The sequence below is a fragment of the Salvelinus namaycush genome, unplaced genomic scaffold (assembly GCF_016432855.1).
Source record: "Salvelinus namaycush isolate Seneca unplaced genomic scaffold, SaNama_1.0 Scaffold274, whole genome shotgun sequence".
In the NCBI taxonomy this organism is placed as follows: Eukaryota; Metazoa; Chordata; class Actinopteri; order Salmoniformes; family Salmonidae; genus Salvelinus; species Salvelinus namaycush.
Genome location: NW_024059608.1, coordinates 134,678 through 162,500, shown reverse-complemented (window position 1 = coordinate 162,500; position 27,823 = coordinate 134,678). Strand labels below are relative to the sequence as shown.

Sequence of the window (27,823 nt, the reverse complement as noted above, 5' to 3'; positions counted from 1 at the left end):
AAGAGGACGTGTGGCCAGCGGTGTGAGGACTTCGGTCGCTTCGTGTGGAACTCAGACACTGGGGCCCTGTTCGGAAGAACACCTGAGAAATGGGGTATGTACTGCAGAGTGGGAAAGGTGTGTGATTGTGTGGTATGTGTGTGTGTGTGTGTGTGTGTGTGTGTGTGTGTGTGTGTGTGTGTGTGTGTGTGTGTGTGTGTGTGTGTGTCTGTTTGTCTGAGTTGGTAAAGAAGCGGTTGTTGGTTTGTTGGAGTATTGTGTAATATTCAGACTCCATTGAAACAATCATCTAGACTGGCTCCATGAGATTAAAGTGACCCGAGTGTACAGAACTCACACCTGACTTTGCTGTGTCCTTTGGATATCAGTGTGTGTAGTGTTATTTCAGTGTGTGTAGTGTTATTTCAGTGTGTGTAGTGTTATTTCAGTGTTATTTCAGTGTGTGTAGTGTTATTTCAGTGTGTGTAGTGTTATGTCAGTGTATGTAGTGTTATTTCAGTGTGTGTAGTGTTATTTCAGTGTTATTTCAGTGTGTGTAGTGTTATTTCAGTGTGTGTAGTGTTATTTCAGTGTTATTTCAGTGTGTGTAGTGTTATTTCAGTGTTATTTCAGTGTGTGTAGTGTTATTTCAGTGTGTGTAGTGTTATTTCAGTGTGTGTAGTGTTATTTCAGTGTTATTTCAGTGTGTGTAGTGTTAGTTCAGTGTGTGTAGTGTTATTTCAGTGTGTGTAGTGTTATTTCAGTGTTATTTCAGTGTGTGTAGTGTTAGTTCAGTGTGTGTAGTGTTATTTCAGTGTGTCTAGTGTTATTTCAGTGTTATTTCAGTGTGTGTAGTGTTATTTCAGTGTGTGTAGTGTTATTTCAGTGTGTGGACATTAGATTGAAGAGAGAGCAGTTTGACTGATAAGCTGGTTGGTTTGTGAGGGGAGACTTCTCCCTCTGACCTCTGGACAATCTCACATTTTGATAAACCACAGCTCTCACCCATAGAGGGCACCTTGGCCAATAGGCTACAGTCAGTCATGAAGACACATTGGACATTCAATGGGAAATACAGGTTTACTAACTACAGTCAGACCACAGACAGGCCAAGAGATGGCAGACTCCTTACCAACCAAGCCCTGTCATCATCGTTGTTGAATGTAGCCAGGCAAGAGAAGTTGGCTAAAGCAGGAACAGACTGACTCTCTCTCTTTGTCCCTCTGTCTCCCTCTCTGTCTCTGTCTCTCTGTCTCTGTCTGTCTCTCTGTCTCTCTATCCCTCTGTCTCTCTCTCTGTCTCTGTCTGTCTCTCTCTCTATCTCTCTATCTCTCTCTGTCTCTCTCTCTCTGTCTCTCTCTTTCTCTGTCTCTCTTTCTCTGTCTCTCTGTCCCTCTTTCTCTGTCTCTCTCTGTCTCTCTATCTCTCTCTGTCCCTCTGTCTCTCTCTCACTCACTGTCTCTCTCTCTGTCCCTCTCTCTTTCTCTCTCACCCCCCCCTCCTCTCTTTCTGTCCCTCACTATTTCTCTCTCCTCTCTTCTGTAGTGTACATCAGTCTGTACTATGTAGCGTTCTATGTGATAATGACTGGCCTGTTCTCTCTGGCCATCTGGACTCTGATGTACACGCTGGACCCCTACACTCCAGACTATCAGGACCGCTTAACATCACCAGGTAACAACTGAGATGGAAATCTGTGTCCCAAATTGCACCCTACTATTCCCTATATAGTGCACTACTTTTGACCAGGACCCTATTCCCTATATAGTGCACTACTTTAGACCAGGGCCCTATTCCCTATCTAGTGCACTACTTTAGACCAGGGCCCTATTCCCTATCTAGTGCACTACTTTAGACCAGGGCCCTATTCCCTATCTAGTGCACTACTTTAGACCAGGGCCCATAGATTCAGCCCATTTGTAAAAATGTCCCTTCACTATATACTGTTTACTAATTTACTGCTCCTGTAAAGAAGTACATATTGTCCCTTGCGTCCTTCACCCTCCCCTCCCCTCTCTCCATCTCCTTCTGGCCCTCCCTGCTCTCTGTCTACCCCCCTCCCTCTCTCTCCTTCTCTTTCTGCCCCCCCCTGCTCTCTCTCTTCCCCCTCTCTCTCACAGTTTCTCTTCCCCCTCTTTCTCTCTCTCTCACCCCCTCCCCTCCCCTCCCCCTATCTCTGTAGTTTATACAGTCTGTGACCATATCTGGGATGGTGTCGGCTAACCTCTGCGTTGTGTGTGTGTGTGTGTGTGTGTGTGTGTGTGTGTGTGTGTGTGTGTGTGTGTGTGTGTGTGTGTGTGTGTGTGTGTGTGTGTGTGTAGGGGTGATGGTCTGGCCACCTACATACATTGAGGAGGATGTAGTACTCAGCTACAACATGTCTGATAAAGCCAGCCAGATGAAGATGTCCAACTGCCTCAGCAACTTCCTCAAACGTCAGTGTCCAAGAAGGCACCCTATGTAGTGGACTCCTGTTGTCCAGAGCTGAGGGTTCCATCCCATTTCAGACTTGATCAGTCAATTATCTCAAACCAACCTACTACAGTTGCTAGTCAAATGCTTTGACCTCCCGGCATCACAAATCATTAAATTCCTCCTTTTTTCCCTCTCTCGCCCTCTCTATTTTTCTCTCTCCCTCGCCCTCTGTCTCTCTTCCTCCCTCCCTCTGTATTTCTCTCCCCTCTACCTCTGTCTGACTCCTCTCTCTCAGCCTACAATGACACGGCTCAACAGTCTAACTGTAACTGCACCCGGGGAGAGTACTTCAAGCAGGAGAAGTTTGAGGCTCCACACCATACCAAGCACTCCTGCCGCTTCACCCAGAGCATGCTGGCACGCTGCTCCGGCCTGGACGACCCCACGTTCGGTTACAACGGCACCACACCCTGCGTCATCATCAAGATGAACAGGGTGCGTTCACAGTCACAAACCAGCTGGAAATATGATATTACCTTATGTACATGACATTTACAAGTGGGGATGTTATAACACATTATAATACATTTATAACACATTAGGAAATTGCACTGACATGCATGATGTTTCTAACCCAGATCATCAACTTCCTGCCCAACAACGGGACTGGCATGGCTCCTCATCTGAACTGCACTATACTGGTGAGTATAAACCAAGATGGCTACTCAACACCAAAGCCATATATTTATATAGAAATAAATCTGTGGCTCTGCTCAACATGGCTGCCCAGGAAGACAGTTTCTCAGAACGTTAAATCTAGTCTGCCAACAGTATTTAATGGATGGTTGGTGTGTGTGCGCAGAGTGGCCATGATAACATAGACATGATCGAGTACTTCCCCACCAACGGAACCTTCGATCTATCCTACTTCCCATATTACGGCAAGCTGGCTCAGGTAACCACGACAACGCTGTCTTCTATGGAACTAATGTTATTTTGTGAAACTCAATGCACGGTTCACTTTCACCTGGGGTGTATTCATTTGTCGAATTCCATTGCAAAACATTTTGCATTGTAATCCATTCACCATTTAATTTAGGAATCTAACGTAAGCAAACAGAGCAAAAAGGAACAAGCCGGGGAAGGATATAACTGAATTTGTCCAATACAAACTGTAATTTTCACGAGGCTAAACACTTCCCATTTGGGGTAAACGGTTTCCGTTCGCAAAAAAAGTCAGACTAATGGATACACCCCTGCATGAACCCCCTCTATTGATTTACAGCAATGTACATACAGTTCATTCAGAAAGTATTCAGATCACTTGACTTTTTCCACATTTTGTTACGTTACAGCCCGTAATGACAAAGCGAAAACAGTTTAAAAAATGTTGCAACCCGGAAAAATCACATTTAAATAAACATTTCAGACCCTTTACTCAGTACTTTGTTGAAGCACCTTTGGAAGCGATTACAGCCTCGGGTCTTCTTGGGTATGAAGCTACAAGCTTGGCACACCTGTATTTGGGGAGTTTCTCCCATTCTTCTCTGCAGATCCTCTTAAGATCTGTCAGGTTGGATGGGGAGTGTTGCTGCACAGCTATTTTCAGGTCTCTCCAGAGATGTTAGGCAGGGTTCAAGTCTGGGCTCTGGCTGGGCCACTCAAGGACATTCAGAGACTTGTCCCGAAGCCACTCCTGCATTGTCTTGGCTGTGTGCTTAGAGTTGTTGTCCTGTTGGAAGGTGAACCTTCGGCCCAGTCTGAGGTCGTGAGCGATCTGGAGCAGGTTTTCATCAAGGATCTCTCTGTACTTCGCTTTGTTTATCTTTGCCTCGATCCTGACTCTCAGTCCCTGCCGCTGAAAAACCTCCCCACAGCATGATGCTGCCACCACCATGCTTCACTGTAGGGATGGTGCCAGGTTTCCTCCAGACGTGACGCTTGGCATTCCGGGCAAAGAGTTAAATCTTGGTTTCTTCAGACCAGAGAATCTTGGTCTGAGTCCTTTAGGTGCCTTTTAGCAAACTCCAAGCGGGCTGTCATGTGCCTTTTACTGAGAAGTGGCTTCTGTCTGGCCACTCTACCATAAATGTAGACATTTTTTGGTACCCTTCCCCCAGATCTGTGCCTTGACACAATCCTGTCTCGGAGCTCTACAGACAATTCCTTCGACCTCAGGGCTTGGTTTTTGCTCTGATGTGCAGTCAACTGTGGGACCTTATAGACACAGGTGTGTGCCTTTCCAAATCATGTCCAATCAATTAAATTTACCACAGGTGGACTCCAATCAAGTTGTAGAAACATCTCAAGGATGATCAATGGAAACAGGACACACCAGAGCTCAATTTAGCTTCTCATAGCAAAGGGTATGAATATGTAATGTATGTAATATATTATGTAAATAAGGTGTTTTTTATTTTTAATACAATTTGCAGAAATGTCTAAAAACATGTTTTCGCTTTTCATTATTGGGTATTGTATGTAGATTGATGAGGATAGTTTAAAAAAAATACATTTTAGAATAAAACTTGAAAAAGTCAAGGGGTCTGAATACTTTCCAAAGACACTTCATCAGAGTTTGACAGAGAGCACATCTTTGCTATAATTATTAAAAACAAGCATTGTGGCAGTTGGTCCCTCTATCCAACTCTATGTCTAAACATGATTGGTATGAACCATGAACCCTCTCTTGGTCTCCCTACACACAGCCCACCTACGTTAACCCTCTAGTGGCTGTGAAGTTCCACCTGGTCAAAGAGAGGGAGGCTAAGATCCAGTGTCGTGTGGTGGCCCACAACATCGCCTATCAAGACTCATACGAACCATACCAGGGGAAGGTGGTCTTCCTGCTCCAGGCTCTGAAATAATATATTTTACTAGACAAGCCAACAATCCAACCATCTAGGTCCTAACCCTGGTCAGAGCCATAGAGTTGGATAGTGTTCCTCATCTTTGTAATTATGACTTTTGTGACAGAATGTGAAGTGCAGTTGAGGGCTTTCTCCATTTTAAAGTAGTCTGTGGGAAGATATCAATTGATATCTTCACAATTTCTTGAACAAGTATTTCCTTAACCCATAGAAATTCCCACCCAGTTTGAGCCATCTATCCAAGTCTATGATTCCAACCGAGGCAATCTGGAAACCCATGAAAAAGGAGAGTCGCACACTAGCTCATACGTAATAACCAGCGGTTGGACAGACAAGCTGTCTTCATCAGGGTATGATGGTAATTCAGTTATTGCATTTGAGGTCCTAGAGGGTGCGGTTCTCTCTTTCTTATTCCTAGTGTCCTACTCTGACAGCACCTCACCTGAACAGATGTTGTTCTCTCACCTCCAGATTTAATCTGGAAATTCAACCATCTCTGTGTAAAACAGATGTTTTGCTTCATTTTACCACTCTCTTTTACATAGCTTCTAGGACGGGTATGTAACGTATGGTTAATGCTGCTGCTTGTACAACCAAGACATTAGCTATGCATTGTATCATAATGAAACATGTATTAAAATCCATAAAGACAATAAGTTCAAACACCCTCTATATTTATTCTCTATAATTTCCAAACTCATTAGATAACAGAAAGAAATAAAGGTACGATTTTGCAGAGTCGACATATTGTTCAGTTTTACAAAAGTTCCTTGGGGGGGGGGGGTCATCGTAGTGGACTCCCCTATTTTGGCTTTTGACACAATCCTGAAGTCTTGAGCTTGTTTCAACCCTATGAATGGCTCCATCCTCCCCAAAGTTCAGTTCATTGATAATACGCAGCTACTTCCCTCTGGGTGTCGTTCATTAGGTAGAGCATTGAGATATTTAGAAACATTTTGGTACGTTTTGTCTCAATGGGCAAATAGCTGCCAGAAGGAAGTCACACACACAAAATAAGAAAATATTACTACAAATAAGTAAAGTACAAAACACACACACACACACACACACTCTCTCCCCTAGGAGCAGTATAGGAAGTAATTTCACTGTCATGTCAATGACTGACACCACTACTGTTCATAATGTTAAATACTGTAATACACACAAGGCAGATCTCAGGTTTCTGGAGGGAATCTTTCTGTGGCCATGTATCAGTTCACTCAAGAACAAAACTAGTTTGGCATGAGAACGCTCCCACTTCCTGTAATGGGGAGGCGGGCTGAAGAGGAGCACGTTGTGGAGATTACACTCATAGTAATCACAGCTTCAGAAGGAGAAGAAAATAAATTAATTCCCACAAAAGGCATTATACAGTCAGTGTCCGTGGCAGCAAAGACTACGTTTCCCAGAAGGCAATTGCGTTGGTGAGCTCTGTGCATTCTGAGGGCAGCTGAGGAAGGAGAAGCATGGGCCTCCTCGTAGATAGCTTGGTGGGGTGGAGGGAAGGCCTGAGATGGAGCTGGAGGAAGGGAGAGACTTGTTCATGGGACATGGGCTGCATGCATTCCAAATGGCACTATTCCCTATACAGTGCACTAGCTCTGTGCCAATATGGCCGTGGTCAAAAGTAGTTCAGTATATTGGGAATAGGAAGCCATTTGGAACACAGCTGGTTAGTCATCAGACTGGGCTGTTAGAGTTGGTTGAGTGAGAAATTACTGATTTAATCATTGTCGTCGTAGTCTTCGTCATCCTCTTCCTCATCTGCCATGTAGGACACGGGGGTGTGGCCTCGCGAGCCGCTGTAGTGTGAGTCGTTGGAAATGGACGCCACTGTGCCATCGGTGCTACTGAATAAACGGCAGGAAACAGAAGATGGAATTAGTTAAGACCTTCCTGTTACATCACTTCCTGTCCATTAAAAAAAAAGAGCTCAGAAAGAGAGAAGAGATCATAGAGTTGGATAGAGGGCACACTTGAAACAAAGCCTGTTTTAGCATGGGAAGCGCCACCGAGGGCTTCCACCCTCCAGATAGGTAAAATGAACTCACAAGTACATCTCCATAGAAGAGACTCACCTTGTGTGACGGCGTCCTCCTCCGTTTGTAGACGAGGCTCCTGTGATGTAGACGTTGCTTATTGGACCCGTGGCCATTTCTGGAGGGGGGGAAAATTATAATAAAAGACGCCATTTCTACAGCCTCCTTTACACACTCTCAGCCCAAGTATATCAGGCTGAATAAGGTGGCCTGTGGGAGCCAGCCATACTGACCTGTAACATAGGGCTCCAGGGCTCTGGGCACCAGGGTGCGGGCTTCCTTCAGGTCCTCTGGTGAACAGTGGCCCACCTCTAGACCACAGGCCAGCCCCATTCTCTTCAATACCTCAATGTCATCATGGATCTCAAACATGTTGTCAAAGTTGAACAGGTACTCAAACCTGTAGGGGGCGGAGGCAGGAGAGGGGGGGGGGGGCGGAGTTAGGAGAGGGGGGGGGGCGGAGGCAGGAGAGACGGGGCGGAGGCAGGAGAGACGGGGCGGAGGCAGGAGAGACGGGGCGGAGGCAGGAGAGACGGGGCGGAGGCAGGAGAGACGGGGCGGAGGCAGGAGAGGAGGACGGAGGCAGGAGAGGAGGACGGAGGCAGGAGAGGAGGACGGAGGCAGGAGAGGACGGAGGCAGGAGAGGAGGGCGGAGGCAGGAGAGGGGGGGCGGAGGCAGGAGAGGGGGGCGGAGGCAGGAGAGGAGGGCGGAGGCAGGAGAGGAGGGCGGAGGCAGGAGAGGGGGGGCGGAGGCAGTAGAGGGGGGGCGGAGGCAGGAGAGGGGGGGCGGAGGCAGGAGACGGGGCGGAGGCAGGAGACGGGGCGGAGGCAGGAGACGGGGCGGAGGCAGGTATGATTAGATGAGGTTTGGTGTTGAATTTGAAATCACTCCCATGCTGCACACACCAAGGTGTCTCAAAGGAGGTTGGGACATTCAAGAAAAATATTTCGCACATGAATATAATACACAGGAGTGAAACAGGACTATAGTAATTGTGTGTTATACAATACACACAACGTTGTGTGTATTCCAGAGTCTCTGGTCTCTTACTTGTCGTTGGAGATGCTGCAGTCGATGACGGTCCTCTTGGAGGTGTTGATGATGATGAAGGGCAGGTTGATGACAGAGTTTGGGGGTGGAGCCCTGCCAGCTTGCTGCTCCGCTGCACGATTACGCTGCACCAGGCGCTTGAACGCTATTTGCTGCACCGGGACATTCACACAACGTTGTGATACCGCTCAGTCAACGTCGTTGAGATGACATTCAGGCAACGTTGAAGCCACCAGCAAGACAGGGTGAGCGTCTTCTAATAGGTGTGTATGTTCCCACAGTGGAGGGGCATGTTTACCTGTAGAATGAGCTCCTGAAGCTGAGACTGTTTCTGTTTGATCCTCTCTAGTCGTCTCTGTCTCTCCACCTGACGATGACAGGAATACATCAGGCTACAGGTGTCTGTCTCTTACCCCCAGGCTCTGACCCTCCCGATCTCTTACCCCCGGGCTCTGACCCTCCTGATCTCTTACCCCCGGGCTCTGACCCTCCTGATCTCTTACCCCCAGGCTCTGACACTCCTGATCTCTTACCCCCGGGCTCTGACCCTCCCGATCTCTTACCCCCGGGCTCTGACACTCCTGATCTCTTACCCCCGGGCTCTGACCCTCCTGATCTCTTACCCCCGGGCTCTGACCCTCCCGATCTCTTACCCCCGGGCTCTGACCCTCCTGATCTCTTACCTCCAGGCTCTGACACTCCTGGGCTGAGTTGGTGGGCAGGCCGATCCACCTGATCTCTTTCTTCTCTTTAGAGATGATGTTCATGGCCATGAGCACGTTGAGTGCATCGTACACACGCCGTCGGATGTTCTTCTGGTCGTAGGAATGCTGCGGAGGGGAGAGAGAGGGGCAGTGTCTCAAATGGCTCTGCTGTCGTTTCCCAAATGGCTCCCTATTCCCTTTATAGTGCACTACTTCTGACTAGGGCCCATAGGGCTTTACAGAATCTGTGCATCTTGAACTCGGACTGGGCTATTTGTTGTACGGATGAAACCCTGGTCTGATGGTTTTTGATTGGCTGTGTGTCTCACCGAGTCGCCGGGCGAGAGGAGGGTGTCGTTGGCGCTGAACTCTGCCACGAGCTCGTCAGCCACCTCATTGTAGGTAGTTACTCCCTTCTTCTGCACCTTCTCACACACCTTCATGGAGAAATGCCTAAGCCCCTTCCCGTTCTTATCCCCCTTCTTACCAGTACCACGCTTCCTGGAACACAACCACAGCAGGAATAAGACAAGACGACAGAGCAGGAATAAGACAAGACGACAGAGCAGGAATAAGACAAGACGACAGAGCAGGAATAAGACAAGACGACAGAGCAGGAATAAGAGAAGACGACAGAGCAGGAATAAGAGAAGACGACAGAGCAGGAATAAGAGAAGACGACAGAGCAGGAATAAGAGAAGACGACAGAGCAGGAATAAGACAAGACGACAGAGCAGGAATAAGAGAAGACGACAGAGCAGGAGTTTGAGAGAGAAGTAGTCAGTTAGAGCAGGAGTGACCACTATCTGCTAGTTGAGTATGGCTGCTGTAGAGATAGAGACTAGAGAAGAGAGAAGTGCTTCAGAAAGTATTCACACCCCTTGTGTCACTGATCTACACACACACTACCCCATCCTTTCAAAGTGTAATTATATATTTTTTGAAATGTTAACAAATTAAATGAAAAGCTGAAATGTCTTGAGTCAATAAGTATTCAACCCTTTTGTTATGTCAAGCCTAAGTATGTTTAGAAGTAAACATGTGCTTAACAAGTCACATAAGTGAGCAATAATAGTGTTTAACATTTTTCAATGACTACCTCATCTCTGTACCCCACACATACAATTATCTGTAAGGTCCCTTCAGTAAAGCAGTGAATTTCAAACACAGATTCAACCACAAAGACGAAAGAGAAATTCTCCAATGTCCTGAATACATAGTGTTATGTTTGGGGCAAATCCAACTCATCACTGATTTTCCCTTCATATTTTCAAGTACGGTGGTGGCTGCATCGTGTTATGGGTATGCTTGTCGACGGCAATGACTAGGGAGTTTAGGATAAAAATAAAACAGAATACAGCTATAAGCACAGGCAAAATCCTAGAGGAAAACCTAGTCTGCTTTCCAACAGACACTGGGAGACAAATTCACATTTCAGCAGGACAATAACCTAAAACATAAGGCCAAATCTACAGTGGAGTTCCTTACCAAGAAGACATTGAACGTTCCCGAGTGGCCTAGTAACAGTTGACTTAAATCTTGAAAATCTACAGCGAGACTTGAAAATGGCTGTCTAGCGGTGAACAACCACCAACTTGACGGAGCTTGAATATTTTTTTTTAAGAACAAATGAGCAAATGTTGTACAATCCAGGTGTGCAAAGCTTTTACAGACTTATTACCCAGAAAGACTCTCAGCTGTAACCTCTGCCAAAAGGTGATTCTAACATGTATTGACTTGGTTGAATAATTATCTAATCAAGATATAGGTTTTATTTTCAATCAAAAAATGGTATATATAATTTTTCCACTTTTACAGAGTATTTTGTGTAGATCATTGACAAAAAGCAACAATTACATCCAAATGTAATCCCAAATTGTAACAACAACAACAACTTGGAAAAAGTCCAGGGGTGTGAATACTTTAATGTAGTGACATCTCAATCCCTTAACGAGAGAGAGAACTTTCCCAAGAAGCCAGCCAGCCTCCTTGCTGAGAGTTGACCTAAAGCTGACCCATAACGACCAGGTGACCATAACCAGCATGAGGAGTGTTTGTATACAATTGTGTATGTGTCTTACCCGGTGGACCAGGGAGAGGCATCAGGGGGCTGGCTCTGTGGTCTGTACTGGGTACTGGGTGTGTGAGGGCTGCCCATCACTAACCCGCCTGACCCACTGGGCCTCTGAGGAGTACCCATCACCTGAGACAGAGACAGTTACAATCCAGACATAAGATTTAAAATAGCAATAAATGAAAGAAATGTAAATGTGTGTGCTTCTTTCAAAGCACCGAGGAGCGATCTATATAGCATCTATCTACACCATACTAGAAGCTATGGAGGCTAGCCAGATCAAGGTATCATGGCTGGGGTCTAGATCTCTCTATAGAACTAGGGTTTCTATGTATCGCTAGCTGAACCCTGAGCTCCGGGGCTTGCCTCATTAATAGGATGATCATGTTGATGAGTTCTTATTATAATCCCGCTGACTGAAGGGTTTGTGATCAGCTTATGCACACAGGTCACACACATGTCATCCTGCCTTGTTCAAAGTTAGTATGAAGGCTTTATTGCCACGGAGACATGGGAAGCCCAGTGCTTCCCTAGTAGTAGCAGAGGGGCCCTCAGACAGGAGGAGGAGGAGGAGGAGGAGAGGGACCCTCAGACAGGAGGAGGAGAGGGGCCCTCAGACAGGAGGAGGAGGAGAGGACAGGGGTTGTTAGAAATGAGGCTGTTACTAGTGGTAGTGTTGTGTCTCACCATGTGCGGGGCGATGTTGACGTTGGAGGGCCCCAGGGTTTTGGGAAGCAGTTGTTTCCCCACAGAGAGAGACTGTGGGTGGACTGTCACCAGGGACAGGACACCTGGAGGGACAGGAACAACACTGTTATAACACCAGGGGTGCATCCCAAATGGCACCCCATTCCCTATATAGTGCACTACTTGAGATTGGGTTGTCACGGTACCAGCATCACCACACCAGATTCTCCATTGGGAAAAAAATTAAACATGAATTAGACTGAACTCCATAGTTGTAAAAAAAATTAAAAAAAATAATCTGCTTTATGTAAAATTGTGGGTGCTAGTTTGCTAACTAAATAAATAAATGGGACTCCAGGTGACAACATAATGCTGTTGGTTTCTAACATAAGGACAGTTTCCTCAAGAAATTAAAACTGCTTCATGTTTTGTTTCCTTGCCACAGAAGTAACGCGACACTGGTATCGCGACAACCCTAATTGAGACCCACCCCAAGCTCCCTGGAATCACTTACGACGTGATTGGCCACAGAGAGAACGTCTCAATAGGGGGCAACACTGCCCTCCTCTGTTAGTTAGGCGAGAGTCACAGCCTAACATCAACTCCCAACCTGCAGGAGTAGCGGCTGATTATCATAAAGCTTCTAGCGTATCTCTAGTACTGCCACCCGTGTCCAAGTCTTACTCCTCCCTGCCAGTGTGCAGTCCACCTATATTCAAATAACTAGGGGAAACTCTGGGTGCTGTGGCTACCTACCTTTGCTGGGACTGAGGTTCTGGTTGTAGAAAACCTTCATCTCTCCGTTGGCACCGATCACAGCCGCCTAAAGACCACAATGTTCTGTTATGGTCACACCACCACATTGTCGCCATGGAAACACCAGGAGCTACAAACTTCTCTAGATTCTCTTCTTCTCACGAGTTAGCTTTATACTAGTCTGGAGCTAGGAGGTGCTGCTGGACTGAGGTCAATGGATTACTAAATGTGTTTACTGTGAGTGTGTTGCTCTGTTTCCATGGCAACCTTTGAGTGAACAATTGAGCATCGATCTGTGTACACTGTAGAGTTTGAGGACCTCCGCGACCATCTTGAACTGTGTAGGTGGGTGGACACTGGTCCAGTGTTTCCCAAATTGTGGAGCATAAACCACTAGTTACTATGAATGGAAGGAGATGGTCAAGTCATGTTTAAAGTTGTTTGTCAGATGATAATTGCACATCAGCAAGCAACTAAATCAGGAAGTATCAACCACCACTTGGTATGGTGAGATCCACCACTGCTAAATCAGGAAGTTGATAAGGTCTTCAAAGCAACTTAGCCTGTACCACTCAAACCACAAAGGGAAGTTAATCAATCTAGTTGTGTTCTTCCCTGAAGCAATGATCTAAAACTGGATCTGGATGGTCGGAGAGAAAAAAAGTTCCACTATAGAATTAGTTCTCATTCTAATTGTACGGGTTGCACACTATAACTCTGGCCCAGAACGACAGGTTGCACACTATAACTCTGGCCCAGAACGACAGGTTGCACACTATAACTCTGGCCCAGAACGACAGGTTGCACACTATAACTCTGGCCCAGAACGACAGGTTGCACACTATAACTCTGGCCCAGAACGACAGGTTGCACACTATAACTCTGGCCCAGAACGACAGGTTGCACACTATAACTCTGGCCCAGAACGACAGGTTTCTCACTTTTACTCCGGCGCAGTAAAAGAATTGCACACTGTACAACACTGGCCCAGAACTCACATCCATTGCCATGATATCAGCTCCTATGTGTGGGAGATGAAGTCTTCTAGAAGGTTTCTTTGGGATGTTCAGCAATTGCTTCCCTAAAGCAAAATATGGAAAGGGGGGGAAAAAGATGCCTCCAGTTCAGTGTTATAAAACTGTAGGATTGTAGAAGAAATGCAGAATGGACATTTATTGTAGATGGGCTAAACATTCTGTTTAACTTATGTTACAAGGTTGGAATAGGCTGGCTATATCCCCTGGGGATTCAAACCACAACACTCTACTAGGCCACATGGAAGCTTTGGAAACAACTTGGTTTCAACATAAATCGGTCTCCACACTCAGTTATTGCCAACTATGGGCCATTGAGAACAGAACATAGGCCTAACCGCGTAAATACAACAATGAACGACAGAAGGTTCCCATAGCCGGACAGAGGAAGCACAACAGCAGCTATTTGGATCCAGAAGCTGACTACGCATTACTCAACATGCAATCATACATGTTTTGCAGCTTGGGCTAGATATATTTAGCAAGAAAGTTAGGTGAACCACCATTGTGCATGTTTAAAACACGAGTATTAACAACCATCAACCAGTTACCACGACCTTTCTCACTCGTTATTCTTCATCCGCAACTCCCAGTTACTGCAGCCAGATGAGATCGAAATTAACCTCCAAACAGGAAACGAGCTAAAACTAACGTTAGCGAAGCAAACATAAACTAGCAAGTTAGCACAAACGTTTCAGAGTCCAAGACCAAAGGTTTTCAATTGGCTAGTTACCTGCATCTTTACAAAGACAGAAAGTAATTGAACGAATGACTTGTCGCAATTTCAGTCAAGATGGTTGCTTGGCAAGCTTGACAGATGGCTAGCTAGCATGTTGTTTGTCCTAAAGTTAGCACGCAACATGCTAGTTCGTTCTGCCTATCGACACAAGCTTTTTATTAGCTAACGTTAGCTAATCGCAACGATAGGAGTTGTTTGAATTAATAGCCAGTCAGCTAACGTTAAGGTAATAGTTTGCCAAAACCGCTTTTCGGTTAGACATTCATTAGTTAGTAACTAACGTAACGATAATGTGGACAATAATGTTTTATTTACGGTAGAGTGCACTCACTAGCGAACGTTAACTACCTGCTAGCTAGAAGCCGAGTCAGCCATTTTTGTAGCCAGCTAGCTAAAAATTAAGAGAATATATTTTACATTTTGTACTCCTGGCAGGCTAAATTCACTACCTTACCTATGGGTAGAAATGTGATTGAATGACATGCCACAATTCAAACTTATTTCGATTTTGCTTAGCTAAACAGCTTCGAATGGCCTCTGCATTTGTTCAATAGCGTAAGGTGCAACAGGCAACAGTCATACATTTGATGGACAGTGACGTTAGCTAACGTAAGCTAGTTAAACTACTTCTACTCCACTGAAACTCAGCGAAATAAACGTAATTGCTCAGCGTACAAATGTAACTACCTCTTCTACTTCATCAATAAATCAATTTAGTTGGACGAATTAAAGTCACTTTTCTGATTTAACTCCGAGTCAGCTGTTAGCATTTGTCCCAAACTCCGACTGAGATCTCCGGCTGCTGAGCTTCCAGAGTTGTGCGACAAACTATGCACTCCAAACTGAGCTTGGCGGTGTCTGAAATGTGAAAGAAACTATTGGACACGCACAAAGTGAACGTCATCACGCGGGAAGCATAGACCACACCTACAGAACGATATCAAAACATTTCATTGGACGAGACAGACAATATTCAAATATAACATTATCAAAACAGGACATCTGCTCCCGAACCAATAAACCAATCTTTTAATAAATAAGTGCATATTCCAACATTTTTTTATTACATAATGTACAACATTTTGTATTTTGTTGAATATTAAACAAACCTAACACAACATAATGTAAAATGGGAATTTATTGTGCTTGGAATGACCCACTTATTTCCATTGTAACGTTTATACATAATCTAACTATAACTGGCCTAATAAATACAATGCTATATCTTTATTTCTCCCTTGCATGATGTATTAGCAGGAAGTCTTCTAGTTGTAGTCTTTTCTTCCAGTCAGGCTACAGTACAGTACACCGTACAAACAGAATAAAATTATCGAGCCATTATCATATAAAACAGTCACTGAAACATAAGAAAAATAAACATTTTACAGCATTAGATGCCATAGGAGTGCAATAACGCGTACACACATGTAAAGCCCTGACATAAACAACCCATACATACAGTTTCTATGTGTCCGTGTTTGGTTAGAACACTGAAACTTTACAGTATCAGCTTGACATTCAAATGTACTAAATGGAAAGTTGAACTGTTAACCTTGGCCTATGTCTTTCTCCCAGGTTTGGTCGGGATGAAACTGATCCATATGCAACCCCAGACTAATAATATTCCCTTCAAGGGAATATGTCATCACCAACAATGTGACGTCACAAACCAAAAGGGTGTTCTCATCAGGGATCCCTCCATAACTACTGTAGTACGTGAGTGGAGGAATGACAGTCAAGACAACAATGAGTACATGTAAACCATTCTACAATGATTGCATCTCAAATGGCACCCTATTCGTTATATAGTGCACTACTTTAGATCAGGGCTCTATGTAGGGAACAGGGTGCCATTTTGGATGCAACCAATGACCCAAAGATAATGGGTCATTACTATTTTCTCCATGGAAAGAGAGAGAATGACCTTTGATCCTTTGGCCCTTTAGCAGGGCCCCTATGGGCTTCAGTCTGCTGGGTGTGGCAGCAGCGGGGGCGGGCGGGCGAGCGTCTTGCGTTCGGCTCGAGGAACCCACTTGTGTGTGGCGGCTCTCCACAACACCGGAGCCAGCAGAAGACTCAGAGTGGTGACACTGAGAACCAGCAGGTACACCTGGGGAAGAAGAGGACAGAGTGGTGACACTGAGAACCAGCAGGTACACCTGGGGAAGAAGAGGACAGAGTGGTGACACTGAGAACCAGCAGGTACACCTGGGGAAGAAGAGGACAGAGTGGTGTCACTGAGAACCAGCAGGTACACCTGGGGAAGAAGAGGACAGAGTGGTGACACTGAGAACCAGCAGGTACACCTGGGGAAGAAGAGGACAGAGTGGTGACACTAAGAACCAGCAGGTACACCTGGGGAAGAAGAGGACAGAGTGGTGACACTGAGAACCAGCAGGTACACCTGGGGAAGAAGAGGACAGAGTGGTGACACTGAGAACCAGCAGGTACACCTGGGGAAGAAGAGGACAGAGTGGTGTCACTGAGAACCAGCAGGTACACCTGGGGAAGAAGAGGACAGAGTGGTGTCACTGAGAACCAGTAGGTACACCTGGGGAAGAAGAGGACAGAGTGGTGTCACTGAGAACCAGCAGGTACACCTGGGGGAGAAGAGGACAGAGTGGTGACACTGAGAACCAGCAGGTACACCTGGGGAAGAAGAGGACAGAGTGGTGACACTGAGAACCAGCAGGTACACCTGGGGAAGAAGAGGACAGAGTGGTGTCACTGAGAACCAGCAGGTACACCTGGGGAAGAAGAGGACAGAGTGGTGACACTGAGAACCAGCAGGTACACCTGGGGAAGAAGAGGACAGAGTGGTGACACTGAGAACCAGCAGGTACACCTGGGGAAGAAGAGGACAGAGTGGTGACACTGAGAACCAGCAGGTACACCTGGGGAAGAAGAGGACAGAGTGGTGTCACTGAGAACCAGCAGGTACACCTGGGGAAGAAGAGGACAGAGTGGTGACACTAAGAACCAGCAGGTACACCTGGGGAAGAAGAGGACAGAGTGGTGTCACTGAGAACCAGCAGGTACACCTGGGGAAGAAGAGGACATAGTGGTGACACTGAGAACCAGCAGGTACACCTGGGGAAGAAGAGGACAGAGTGGTGACACTAAGAACCAGCAGGTACACCTGGGGAAGAAGAGGACAGAGTGGTGTCACTGAGAACCAGCAGGTACACCTGGGGAAGAAGAGGACAGAGTGGTGACACTGAGAACCAGCAGGTACACCTGGGGAAGAAGAGGACAGAGTGGTGTCACTGAGAACCAGCAGGTACACCTGGGGAAGAAGAGGACAGAGTGGTGACACTGAGAACCAGCAGGTACACCTGGGGAAGAAGAGGACAGTTGTATTCTAGATCCTGTATGTATTCAACTTGCAATTGCCATAAACATCTTCAAGTAGTGTCTAGGGGTAGTGGTTAGGGGTAGTGTCTAGGGGTAGTGTCTATGGGTAGTGGTTAAGGGTAGTGTCTATGGGTAGTGGTTAGGGGTAGTGGTTAAGGGTAGTGGTTAAGGGTAGTGTCTATGGGTAGTGTCTAGGGGTAGTGGTTAAGGGTAGTTGTTAAGGGTAGTGGTTAAGGGTAGTGGTTAAGGGTAGTGTCTATGGGTAGTGTCTAGGGGTAGTGGTTATGGGTAGTGTCTAGGGCTAGTGTCTAGGGCTAGTGTCTAGGGGTAGTGGTTAGGGGTAGTGTCTAGGGGTAGTGGTTAGGGGTAGTGTCTAGGGGTAGTGGTTAGGGGTAGTGTCTAGGGGTAGTGGTTAGGGGTAGTGGTTAAGGGTAGTGGTTAGGGGTAGTGGTTAGGGGTAGTGGTTAAGGGTAGTGGTTAAGGGTAGTGGTTAGGGGTAGTGGTTAGGGGTAGTGGTTAGGGGTAGTGGTTAGGGGTAGTGGTTAAGGGTAGTGGTTAGGGGTAGTGGTTAGGGGTAGTGGTTAGGGGTAGTGGTTAGGGGTAGTGGTTAAGGGTAGTGGTTAGGGGTAGTGGTTAGGGGTAGTGGTTAGGGGTAGTGGTTAGGGGTAGTGGTTAGGGGTAGTGGTTAGGGCTAGTGGTTAGGGCTAGTGGTTAGGGCTAGTGGTTAGGGCTAGTGGTTAGGGCTAGTGTCTAGGGCTAGTGGTTAGGGGTAGTGTCTAGGGGTAGTGGTTAGGGGTAGTGGTTAGGGGTAGTGTCTAGGGCTAGTGTCTAGGGGTAGTGGTTAGGGCTAGTGTCTAGGGGTAGTGGTTAGGGGTAGTGTCTAGGGGTAGTGGTTAGGGGTAGTGTCTAGGGCTAGTGTCTAGGGGTAGTGTCTAGGGGTAGTGGTTAGGGGTAGTGTCTAGGGGTAGTGGTTAGGGGTAGTGTCTAGGGGTAGTGGTTAGGGGTAGTGTCTAGGGGTAGTGTCTAGGGGTAGTGCCTAGGGGTAGTGGTTAGGGGTAGTGTCTAGGGGTAGTGGTTAGGGGTAGTGGCTAGGGACTATTGTTTGATTTGGAACGAAGCATGGAGTGGTGGTCTGTTAGTCGGTAGAAGTACCTCTCTGGAGATGATGCCAGCTCGGCGGGCGCGGCTCCCCAACACGAAGGAGAACTCGCTGACCTGCGCCAGGCCGGCAGACACTATCCAACGGATGTGGCGAGAACCCTTAGGCAAGATGGCCGACAGCACCAGCACCGCCATCAGGAACTAACAGGGACATGGAGAGGAGGAGGTGTTTAATTAGAGAGAGTGAGAGAGAGAGAAAATAAGTAAGTGAGAGTGGTTTAAAGCAACAACGAGCATACCTTCATGATGACCAGTGAGAGAGTCAGTACCACCAGGATTGTCAGTTCGTACAGGACAAAGGTAGGAAAGACATGGAAACCTGCAGTAGAAAAGAACAACATGGAGACCTACACATGAAGACCTATAGCAGTAGAGACAACACATAGACCTACAGCAGTAGAGACAACACATAGACCTACAGCAGTAGAGACAACACATAGACCGACAGCAGTAGAGACAACACATAGACCGACAGCAGTAGAGACAACACATAGAGACCTACAGCAGTAGAGACAACACATAGAGACCTACAGCAGTAGAGACAACACATAGACCTACAGTAGTAGAGACAACACATAGACCTACAGTAGTAGAGACAACACATAGACCTACAGTAGTAGAGACAACACATAGAGACCTACAGCAGTAGAGACAACACTTAGACCTACAGCAGTAGAGACAACACTTAGACCTACAGCAGTAGAGACAACACATAGACCTACAGCAGTAGAGACAACACATAGAGACCTACAGCAGTAGAGACAACACTTAGACCTACAGCAGTAGAGACAACACATAGACCTACAGCAGTAGAGACAACACATAGAGACCTACAGCAGTAGAGACAACACACAGAGACCTACAGCAGTAGAGACAACACATAGACCTACAGCAGTAGAGACAACACATAGACCTACAGCAGTAGAGACAACACATAGACCTACAGCAGTAGAGACAACACATAGACCTACAGCAGTAGAGACAACACATAGACCTACAGTAGTAGAGACAACACATAGACCTACAGCAGTAGAGACAACACATAGACCTACAGCAGTAGAGACAACACATAGACCTACAGCAGTAGAGACAACACATAGACCTACAGCAGTAGAGACAACACATAGACCTACAGCAGTAGAGACAACACATAGACACCTACAGCAGTAGAGACAACACATAGACCTACAGTAGTAGAGACAACACACAAATAAAAGCATCAAATAACTGCACAAACAGCCATTGAGAGATACGATGCTAAACAGCCATAGAGAGACAGATACAATGCTAAACAGCCATAGAGAGACAGATACAATGCTAAACAGCCATAGAGACAGATACAATGCTAAACAGCCATAGAGACAGAGATACAATGCTAAACAGCCATAGAGACAGAGATACGATGCTAAACAACCAGAGAGAAACGATGCTAAACAGCCAGAGAGAAACGATGCTAAACAGCCAGAGAGAAACGATGCTAAACAGCCATAGAGAGATACGATGCTAAACAGCCAGAGAGAAACGATGCTAAACAGCCAGAGAGATACGATGCTAAACAGCCAGAGAGAAACGATGCTAAACAGCCAGAGAGAAACGATGCTAAACAGCCATAGAGAGATACGATGCTAAACAGCCATAGAGACAGAGATACGATGCTAAACAGCCAGAGAGACAGAGATACGATGCTAAACAGCCATAGAGAGACAGATACAATGCTAAACAGCCATAGAGAGATACGATGCTAAACAGCCATAGAGAGATACGATGCTAAACAGCCAGATAGATACGATGCTAAACAGCCATAGAGAGATACGATGCTAAACAGCCATAGAGAGATACGATGCTAAACAGCCATAGAGAGATACAATGCTAAACAGCCAGAGAGATACGATGCTAAACAGCCAGAGAGACAGAGATACGATGCTAAACAGCCAGAGAGATACGATGCTAAACAGCCATAGAGAGAGAGATACAATGCTAAACAGCCATAGAGACAGAGATACAATGCTAAACAGCCATAGAGAGAGAGATACAATGCTAAACAGCCATAGAGACAGAGATACAATGCTAAACAGCCATAGAGAGAAACGATGCTAAACAGCCATAGAGAGATACGATGCTAAACAGCCAGATAGATACGATGCTAAACAGCCATAGAGAGATACGATGCTAAACAGCCAGATAGATACGATGCTAAACAGCCATAGAGACAGAGATACGATGCTAAACAGCCATAGAGACAGAGATACGATGCTAAACAGCCATAGAGACAGAGAAACGATGCTAAACAGCCATAGAGAGATACGATGCTAAACAGCCAGAGAGATACGATGCTAAACAGCCATAGAGAGATACGATGCTAAACAGCCAGAGAGACAGAGATACGAGGATAAACAGCCATAGAGAGATACGATGCTAAACAGCCATAGAGAGATACGATGCTAAACAGCCATAGAGAGATACAATGCTAAACAGCCAGAGAGATACGATGCTAAACAGCCAGAGAGACAGAGATACGATGCTAAACAGCCAGAGAGATACGATGCTAAACAGCCATAGAGACAGAGATACGATGCTAAACAGCCATAGAGACAGAGATACGATGCTAAACAGCCATAGAGACAGAGATACGATGCTAAACAGCCATAGAGAGATACGATGCTAAACAGCCATAGAGACAGAGATACGATGCTAAACAGCCATAGAGACAGAGATACAATGCTAAACAGCCATAGAAAGACAGATACAGTTGAAGTCGGAAGTTGATATACACTTAGGTTGGAGTCATTAAAACTCGGTTTTCAACCACTCCACAAATTTCTTGTTAACAAACTTTAGTTTGGCAAGTCAGTTAGGACATCCACTTTGTGCATGACACAAGTCATTTTTCCAACAATTGTTAACAGACAGATTATTTCACTTATAATTCACTGTATAACAATTCCAGTGGGTCAGAAGTTTACATACACTAAGTTGACTGTGCCTTTAAACAGCTTGGAAATGTACAGAAAATGATGTCATGGCTTTAGAAGCTTCTGATTGGCTAATTGACATAATTTGAGTCAATTGGAGGTGTACCTGTGGATGTATTTCAAGGCCTACCTTCAAACTCAGGGCCTCTTTGCTTGACATCATGGGAATATCAAAAAAAATCAGCCAAGACCTCAGAAAAAAATTGGTAGACCTCCACAAGTCTGGTTCATCCTTGGGAGCAATTTCCAAAAGCCTGAAGGTACCACGTTCATCTGTACAAACAATAGTACGCAAGTATAAACACCATGGGACCATGCAGCCGTCATACCGTTCAGGAAGGAGACGCGTTCTGTCTCCTAGAGATGAATGCACCTTGGTGCGAAAAGTGCAAATCAATCCCAGAACAACAGCAAAGGACCTTGTGAAGATGCTGGAGGAAACAGGTACAAAAGTATCTATATCCACAGTAAAACGAGTCCTATATCGACATAACCTGAAAGGCCGCTCAGCAAGGAAGAAGCCACTGCTCCAAAACCGCCATAAAAAAGCCAGACTACGGTTTACAACTGCACATGGGGACAAAGATCGTACTTTTTGGAGAAATGTCCTCTGGTCTGATGAAACAAAAATAGAACTGTTTGGTCATAATGACCATTGTTATGTTTGGAGGAAAAAGGGGGAGGCTTGCAAGCCGAAGAACACCATCCCAACCGTGAAGCACGGGGGTGGCAGCATCATGTTGTGGGGGTGATTTGCTGCAGGAGGGACTAGTGCACTTCACAAAATAGATGGCATCATGAGGAAGGGGAATTATGTGGATTTATTGAAGCAACATCCCAAGACATCAGTCAGGAAGTTAAAGCTGGTCGCAAATGGGTCTTCCAAATGGACAATGACCCCAAGCATACTTCCAAAGTTGTGGCAAAATGGCTTAAGGACAACAAAGTCAAGGTATTGGAGTGGCCATCACAAAGCCCTGACCTCAATCCTATAGAGAATGTGTGGGCAGAACTGAAAAAGCATGTGCGAGCAAGAAGGCCTACAAACCTGACTCAGTTACACCAGCTCTGTCAGGTGGAATGGGCCAAAATTCACCCAACTTATTGTGGGAAGCTTGTGGAAGGCTACCCAAAATGTTTGACCCAAGTTAAATAATTTTAAAGGCAATGCTACCAAATACTAATTGAGTGTATGTAAACTTCTGACCCACTGGGAATGTGATGAAAGAAATAAAAGCTGAAATAAGTAATTCTCTCTACTATTATTCTGACATTTCACATTCTTAAAATAAAGTGGTGATCCTAACTGACCTAAGACAAGGAATTTTTACTAGGATTCAATGTCAGGAATTTGGCTAAGGTGTATGTAAACTTCCGACTTCAACTGTATGATGCTAAACAGCCATAGAGAGACAGAGACACTGCAGAGGGTAAGCTTCAATTCTGACCAATGGAGGCGAAGAAGATGATGGCGAGGAAGTCTCTGATTGGCTCGATGCAGCCCATGACCTCCGTGGTGCAAATCTGACCCTGCGAGGAGAGAAGCGCTCCAGCCAGGAAGCAGCCCAGCTCCATGGAAATGTCCAGGAACTCTGTCACCTGGGAAACGCCAGGGGAAAAACATAATTTGACATACACTATATCCATTCTACCAACTGTAACAATTTATATCATAAACTCCCTAATTACACAGTATTGCTTTGTATTGGCATGTCCATTGTAGTACTTGATTGTACAGGAAACATATTCTCTGTTGGAGAAGAGAGCTATATCTCACAGAGGAGAGGACAGAGGAGGGGGAGTTATATCTCACAGAGGAGAGGATAGAGGAGGGGGAGTTATATCTCACAGAGGAGAGGACAGAGGAGGGGGAGTTATATCTCACAGAGGAGAGGATAGAGGGGGGAGCTATATCTCACAGAGGAGAGGACAGAGGGGGGAGTTATATCTCACAGAGGAGAGGAGAGGATAGAGGGGGGAGCTATATCTCACAGAGGAGAGGAGAGGATAGAGGGGGGAGCTATATCTAACAGAAGAGAGGATAGAGGGGGGGAGCTATATCTCACAGAGGAGAGGATAGGGGGGGCTACATCTCACAGAGGAGAAGACAGAGGGGGGAGCTACATCTCACAGAGGAGAGGAGAGGATAGAGGAGGGAGCAACATCTCACAGAGGAGAGGATAGAGGAGGGAGAGCTATATCTCACAGAGGAGAGGAGAGGAGAGGACAGAGGGGGGAGCAACATCTCACAGAGGAGAGGATAGAGGAGGGAGAGCTATATCTCACAGAGGAGAGGAGAGGACAGAGGGGGGAGCAACATCTCACAGAGGAGAGGATAGCAGAGGGAGAGCTATATCTCACAGAGGAGAGGAGAGGACAGAGGGGGGAGCAACATCTAACAGAGGAGAGGATAGAGGGGGAGCTACATCTAACAGAGGAGAGGATAGAGGAGGGAGCTACATCTCACAGAGGAGAGGATAGAGGAGGGAGCTACATCTCACAGAGGAGACGATAGAGGAGGGAGCTACATCTAACAGAGGAGAGGATAGAGGAGGGAGCTACATCTAACAGAGGAGAGGGGGAAGAGTGAGGAGGGGTTACATACGGTGAGCATGAGGAATACGAAGGCAGCGGTCCCCAGAACCAGGATCTCCTTGTTGCCTTTAGACTCAGCATGGAGCTTCCTGTAGTATGGACCAATCAGGAAGGACTTGAGGAGAACACACAGCAGTAGCACCACAGCCAGAGAAAACAGGACCTGGGACAGGAGCAGGAGGACACGCAGACCCCCAAACAGAACACTACAAAACACAGGATAGAACACAGAACACCAGCCTCACAACACAGAACACTGGTTAACAGAGAGAACAGGACCTGGGCTAGGAGGACAGAACCCTCAGAAGACAGAACAGGACCCTCAGAAGACAGAACAAGACCCTCAAAAGATAGAACAGGATCCTCAGAAGACAGAACCCTCAAAAGACAGAACATAGGACAGGACACTCAGAAGACAGAGCAGGACCCTCAGAAGACAGAACACAGGACAGGATACTCAGAAGACAGAACAGGATACTCAGAAAACAGAACAGGACCCTCGGAAAACAGAACAGGACCCTCGGAAGACAGAACACAGGACAGGACCCTCAGAAGACAAAACAGGACCCTCGGAAGACAGAACACAGGACACTCAGAAGACAAAACACAGGAACCTCAGAAGACAAAACACAGGACAGAACCCTCGGAAGACAGGACAGGACCCTCGGAAGACAGAACACAGGACAGGACCCTCAGAAGACAGGACAGGACCCTCAGAAGACAGGACAGGACCCTCAGAAGACAAAACACAGGACCCTCAGAAGACAAAACACAGGACCCTCAGAAGACAAAACACAGGACAGGACCCTCAGAAGACAGGACAGGACCCTCAGAAGACAGGACCCTTAGAAGACAGAACCCTCATAAGACAGAACAGGACCCTCGGAAGACAGGACAGGACCCTTGGAAGACAGGACAGGACCCTCAGAAGACAGGACAGGGCCCTCGGAAGACAGAACACAGGACAGGACCCTCAGAACATAGAACAGAACCCTCAGAAGACAGAACACAACAGTATAAAATATTAGAACTTCTAACACAATCTTTGGAACTACATACCTCACTAGCATGAGTGGGACAGGTTGAGTTAGACTGTGCAGGTGTGTATACTCAGCAGTTACTATATGTACACAGGGTGTGTCTAGATCGTAGTGCATATACAGCTGTGTGTGTGTGTTAGCTCACCTGTCCAGGTGGCCAGATGACACCTGTATGAGGGTGGGCATGACGGCTATGAACAGACCCAGCTGAACATCCTGCATCACCAACATCCCAAGGAGAACACTGCTGTAGTCCAGCTCCCCTACACACACACACACACACACACACACACACACACACACACACACACACACACACACACACACACACACACACACACACACACACACACACACACACACACACACACACACACACAGTTTATATGTTTGTAGCCAGTTACTCATTTAAAGACAGGTGGTTCTTTAACATTAAAATAAAGAGCATTGGAAGTCAAGTCTCTCTCTCTCTCGCTCTGTATCTCTCACACACACACACACACACACACACACACACACACACACACACACACACACACACACACACACAGTCCGTAGTCTCCGTACCGTCCTTGTCTGCGCGGGTGCCCCCAGCCAGGAAGCGTGAGACCAGCGGTGTGGAGGATAGAGAGAGACAGGAGGAGATGAAGACCGTCTGGGTGGGACGGACATGCAGCACCTGACCCCACAGCAGCCCTGTAGCTACCATCAACAGACTGAGGTAGCATGAACCCTGCACAGAGGTCTTCCACACCTGTACACACACGCATAGGACAGTACACACATGTTAAATATACACACACATGCACACACAGTCTTGTACAGCTTACCTTGTGGGGATACACAATTCAGTCCCATTCAAAATCCTATTTTCCCAAACCCTAACCCGTACTCTTACCCTTACCCTAACCTTAACCCAAAAACCTAAACTTAACCCTAACCCGTACTCCTACCCTAACCTTAACCCAAAAACCTAACCCTAACCTGTACTCTTACCCTAACATTAACCCTAAAACTAACCCTAGCTCCTAACCCTAACCCTAAAACTAACCCTAGCTCCTAACCTTCACCCTAGCCCCTAACCCTAAAACTAACCCTAGCCCCTAACCCTAATTCTAACCTTAACCCTAAACCCCCTAGAAATAGCATTTAAACTCATGGGGACCAACAAAATGTCCCCGTTGGTCAAATGTTAATTTGTTTACAATTCTTGTGACAAGAATAGTTGAACACGTCCACACATATAAAATGGTCTTCAACTCTTGAAACGAACACAATATAATTATCTTATTAGGACACGTTCCAGAGAAGAGAGGGAGGGAGAGAGAGAGCGAGAGAAGCAGGAAGACTGATAAGGAGAGAAAATGTGTGATAAACAGATAGCTAGCCAAATGAAGAGGAGAGACAAGGGAGAGAGAGTTAGACGTTGGTCTCTGCTGAGACTGAGTTGGTGAAAGAATGTAAGAATGTGGGTTTCTGAGTCACACTGTGAAAATGTAGGTCAGAGTTACACACTTCACACCAGTGTTAAGTCATTTCCCGTCTGGTGATGTCACCCGGCAGGTCAAAACTCCATCCCACCAAAACAGGCCGTGTTTTTAAACAGCTGATCCACTAAAAGGGCATCATCATCAATTTGACAGTATTATTCCACACTCATAGTGTGGAAATAAATATAAAACACAGGGAATTCACATTTTTGTCTGCACTGGGCCTTTAATAGTTTTTGCTATTTCAAGAATGTAGGCTAATATCTGATGGAAAATACCTCTATGTGTGTGTGTGTGTGTGCGGGGGGTTGAATGCAACACTAGGCAGCCTACCTTCCGAAGTCGCTCTGGGGAGAACTCGAGACCGACCAGGAAGAGAGTGAAGAACACTCCCAACTCTCCCAACGTCTCAACCTGCACCATAGCCTGCACAGAGATACATTACTCTCTCTCACAGAGATACATTACTCTCTCTCACACACACACAGAGAGACACACAGAGAGACAGACAGAGAGACAGACAGAGAGACAGAGAGACAGACATGTCTCACCTTGATGCTGTTGAGTCCAGAGGGACCCAGGAGGACTCCACAGACGATGTAACCAAACATGGGGGGCAGGCCCATCATAGTGCACAGCCAACCACATGGCAGAGACAGCATCACTACGGAGACCAGGTCCTGACCAGCCAATCACAGACAACAGGACAGGGCACCACAGGGACACAGATTAGAATTGTGGAAAATTGTAGTTTCATTTGAAGACCCATTTGGTCAGATTACAGATGGACTCTTAGGGCAGTCTTCATATGGTCAGATTACAACTGAACTCATAGGACAGTCTTCATATGGTCAGATTACAGC

At 46.2% G+C, this 27,823-nt stretch overlaps 3 protein-coding genes across 14 annotated transcripts in view; 1 reads left to right on the top strand and 2 right to left on the bottom strand.

The window, feature by feature from the left end:
- The window catches only part of LOC120039469 (potassium-transporting ATPase subunit beta-like), a 5,279-nt gene extending 18 nt beyond the window's left edge, over window positions 1-5,261 (top strand). The window contains exons 1-7 of the mRNA XM_038984860.1: window positions 1-94; window positions 1,525-1,653; window positions 2,301-2,414; window positions 2,690-2,889; window positions 3,033-3,095; window positions 3,257-3,349; window positions 5,103-5,261. The exon at window positions 1-94 is cut by the window's left edge and continues 18 nt beyond it. Coding sequence (XP_038840788.1) covers window positions 1-94; window positions 1,525-1,653; window positions 2,301-2,414; window positions 2,690-2,889; window positions 3,033-3,095; window positions 3,257-3,349; window positions 5,103-5,261 — 852 coding nt within the window. The remainder of the gene's footprint in view (window positions 95-1,524; window positions 1,654-2,300; window positions 2,415-2,689; window positions 2,890-3,032; window positions 3,096-3,256; window positions 3,350-5,102) is intronic.
- Window positions 5,262-5,927: 666 nt separating this feature from the next.
- On the bottom strand, window positions 5,928-15,196 carry LOC120039475 (transcription factor Dp-1-like). Of its 4 annotated transcripts, none has more exons than XM_038984869.1 (12): window positions 15,036-15,196; window positions 13,574-13,656; window positions 12,576-12,642; window positions 11,820-11,923; window positions 11,140-11,261; window positions 9,388-9,559; window positions 9,038-9,184; window positions 8,653-8,721; window positions 8,355-8,506; window positions 7,537-7,703; window positions 7,343-7,421; window positions 5,928-7,114 (listed from the first exon to the last, which is right to left on the bottom strand). In XM_038984869.1, the coding sequence occupies exons 2-12, from the start codon at window positions 13,583-13,585 to the stop codon at window positions 6,988-6,990; spliced, it is 1,218 nt and encodes a 405-aa protein (XP_038840797.1). In that variant the 5' UTR covers window positions 13,586-13,656; window positions 15,036-15,196; the 3' UTR covers window positions 5,928-6,987. The 4 variants fall into 4 exon arrangements, with proteins under 4 accessions (XP_038840797.1, XP_038840795.1, XP_038840796.1 ...); XM_038984867.1 differs by having other exon boundaries at window positions 15,085-15,194; XM_038984868.1 differs by having other exon boundaries at window positions 5,928-7,111; window positions 15,085-15,194.
- Window positions 15,197-15,354: 158 nt separating this feature from the next.
- The window catches only part of tmco3 (transmembrane and coiled-coil domains 3), a 21,517-nt gene continuing 9,048 nt past the window's right edge, over window positions 15,355-27,823 (bottom strand). For 7 of the 9 annotated variants that reach the window (XM_038984873.1, XM_038984872.1, XM_038984876.1 and 4 more), the window contains 9 exons: window positions 27,512-27,640; window positions 27,294-27,386; window positions 26,038-26,224; window positions 25,616-25,733; window positions 24,441-24,636; window positions 23,284-23,434; window positions 19,103-19,182; window positions 18,855-19,004; window positions 15,355-16,458 (listed from right to left, as the gene is read on the bottom strand). In XM_038984873.1, the coding sequence (XP_038840801.1) occupies window positions 16,312-16,458; window positions 18,855-19,004; window positions 19,103-19,182; window positions 23,284-23,434; window positions 24,441-24,636; window positions 25,616-25,733; window positions 26,038-26,224; window positions 27,294-27,386; window positions 27,512-27,640 (1,251 nt within the window). In that variant the 3' untranslated portion in view covers window positions 15,355-16,311. Of the gene's footprint in view, window positions 16,459-17,397; window positions 17,684-18,854; window positions 19,005-19,102; window positions 19,183-23,283; window positions 23,435-24,440; window positions 24,637-25,615; window positions 25,734-26,037; window positions 26,225-27,293; window positions 27,387-27,511; window positions 27,641-27,823 lie in introns of those variants that run through there. The other 2 variants (XM_038984880.1, XM_038984881.1) reach the window with 2 other exon arrangements.

Bases quoted from the DNA above. Each gene is read 5' to 3' on its own strand.
- LOC120039475 (XM_038984867.1), bottom strand. From the start codon at position 15,118: ATGCTAACAGCTGACTCGGAGTTAAATCAGAAAA. The intron at 12,643-13,573 runs GTGAGTTCTGGG...TGTGGTCTTTAG, and splicing joins CTGATATCATGGCAATGGAT to GCGGCTGTGATCGGTGCCAA. The intron at 11,262-11,819 runs GTGAGACACAAC...TCTCTGTCTCAG, and splicing joins TCAACATCGCCCCGCACATG to GTGATGGGTACTCCTCAGAG.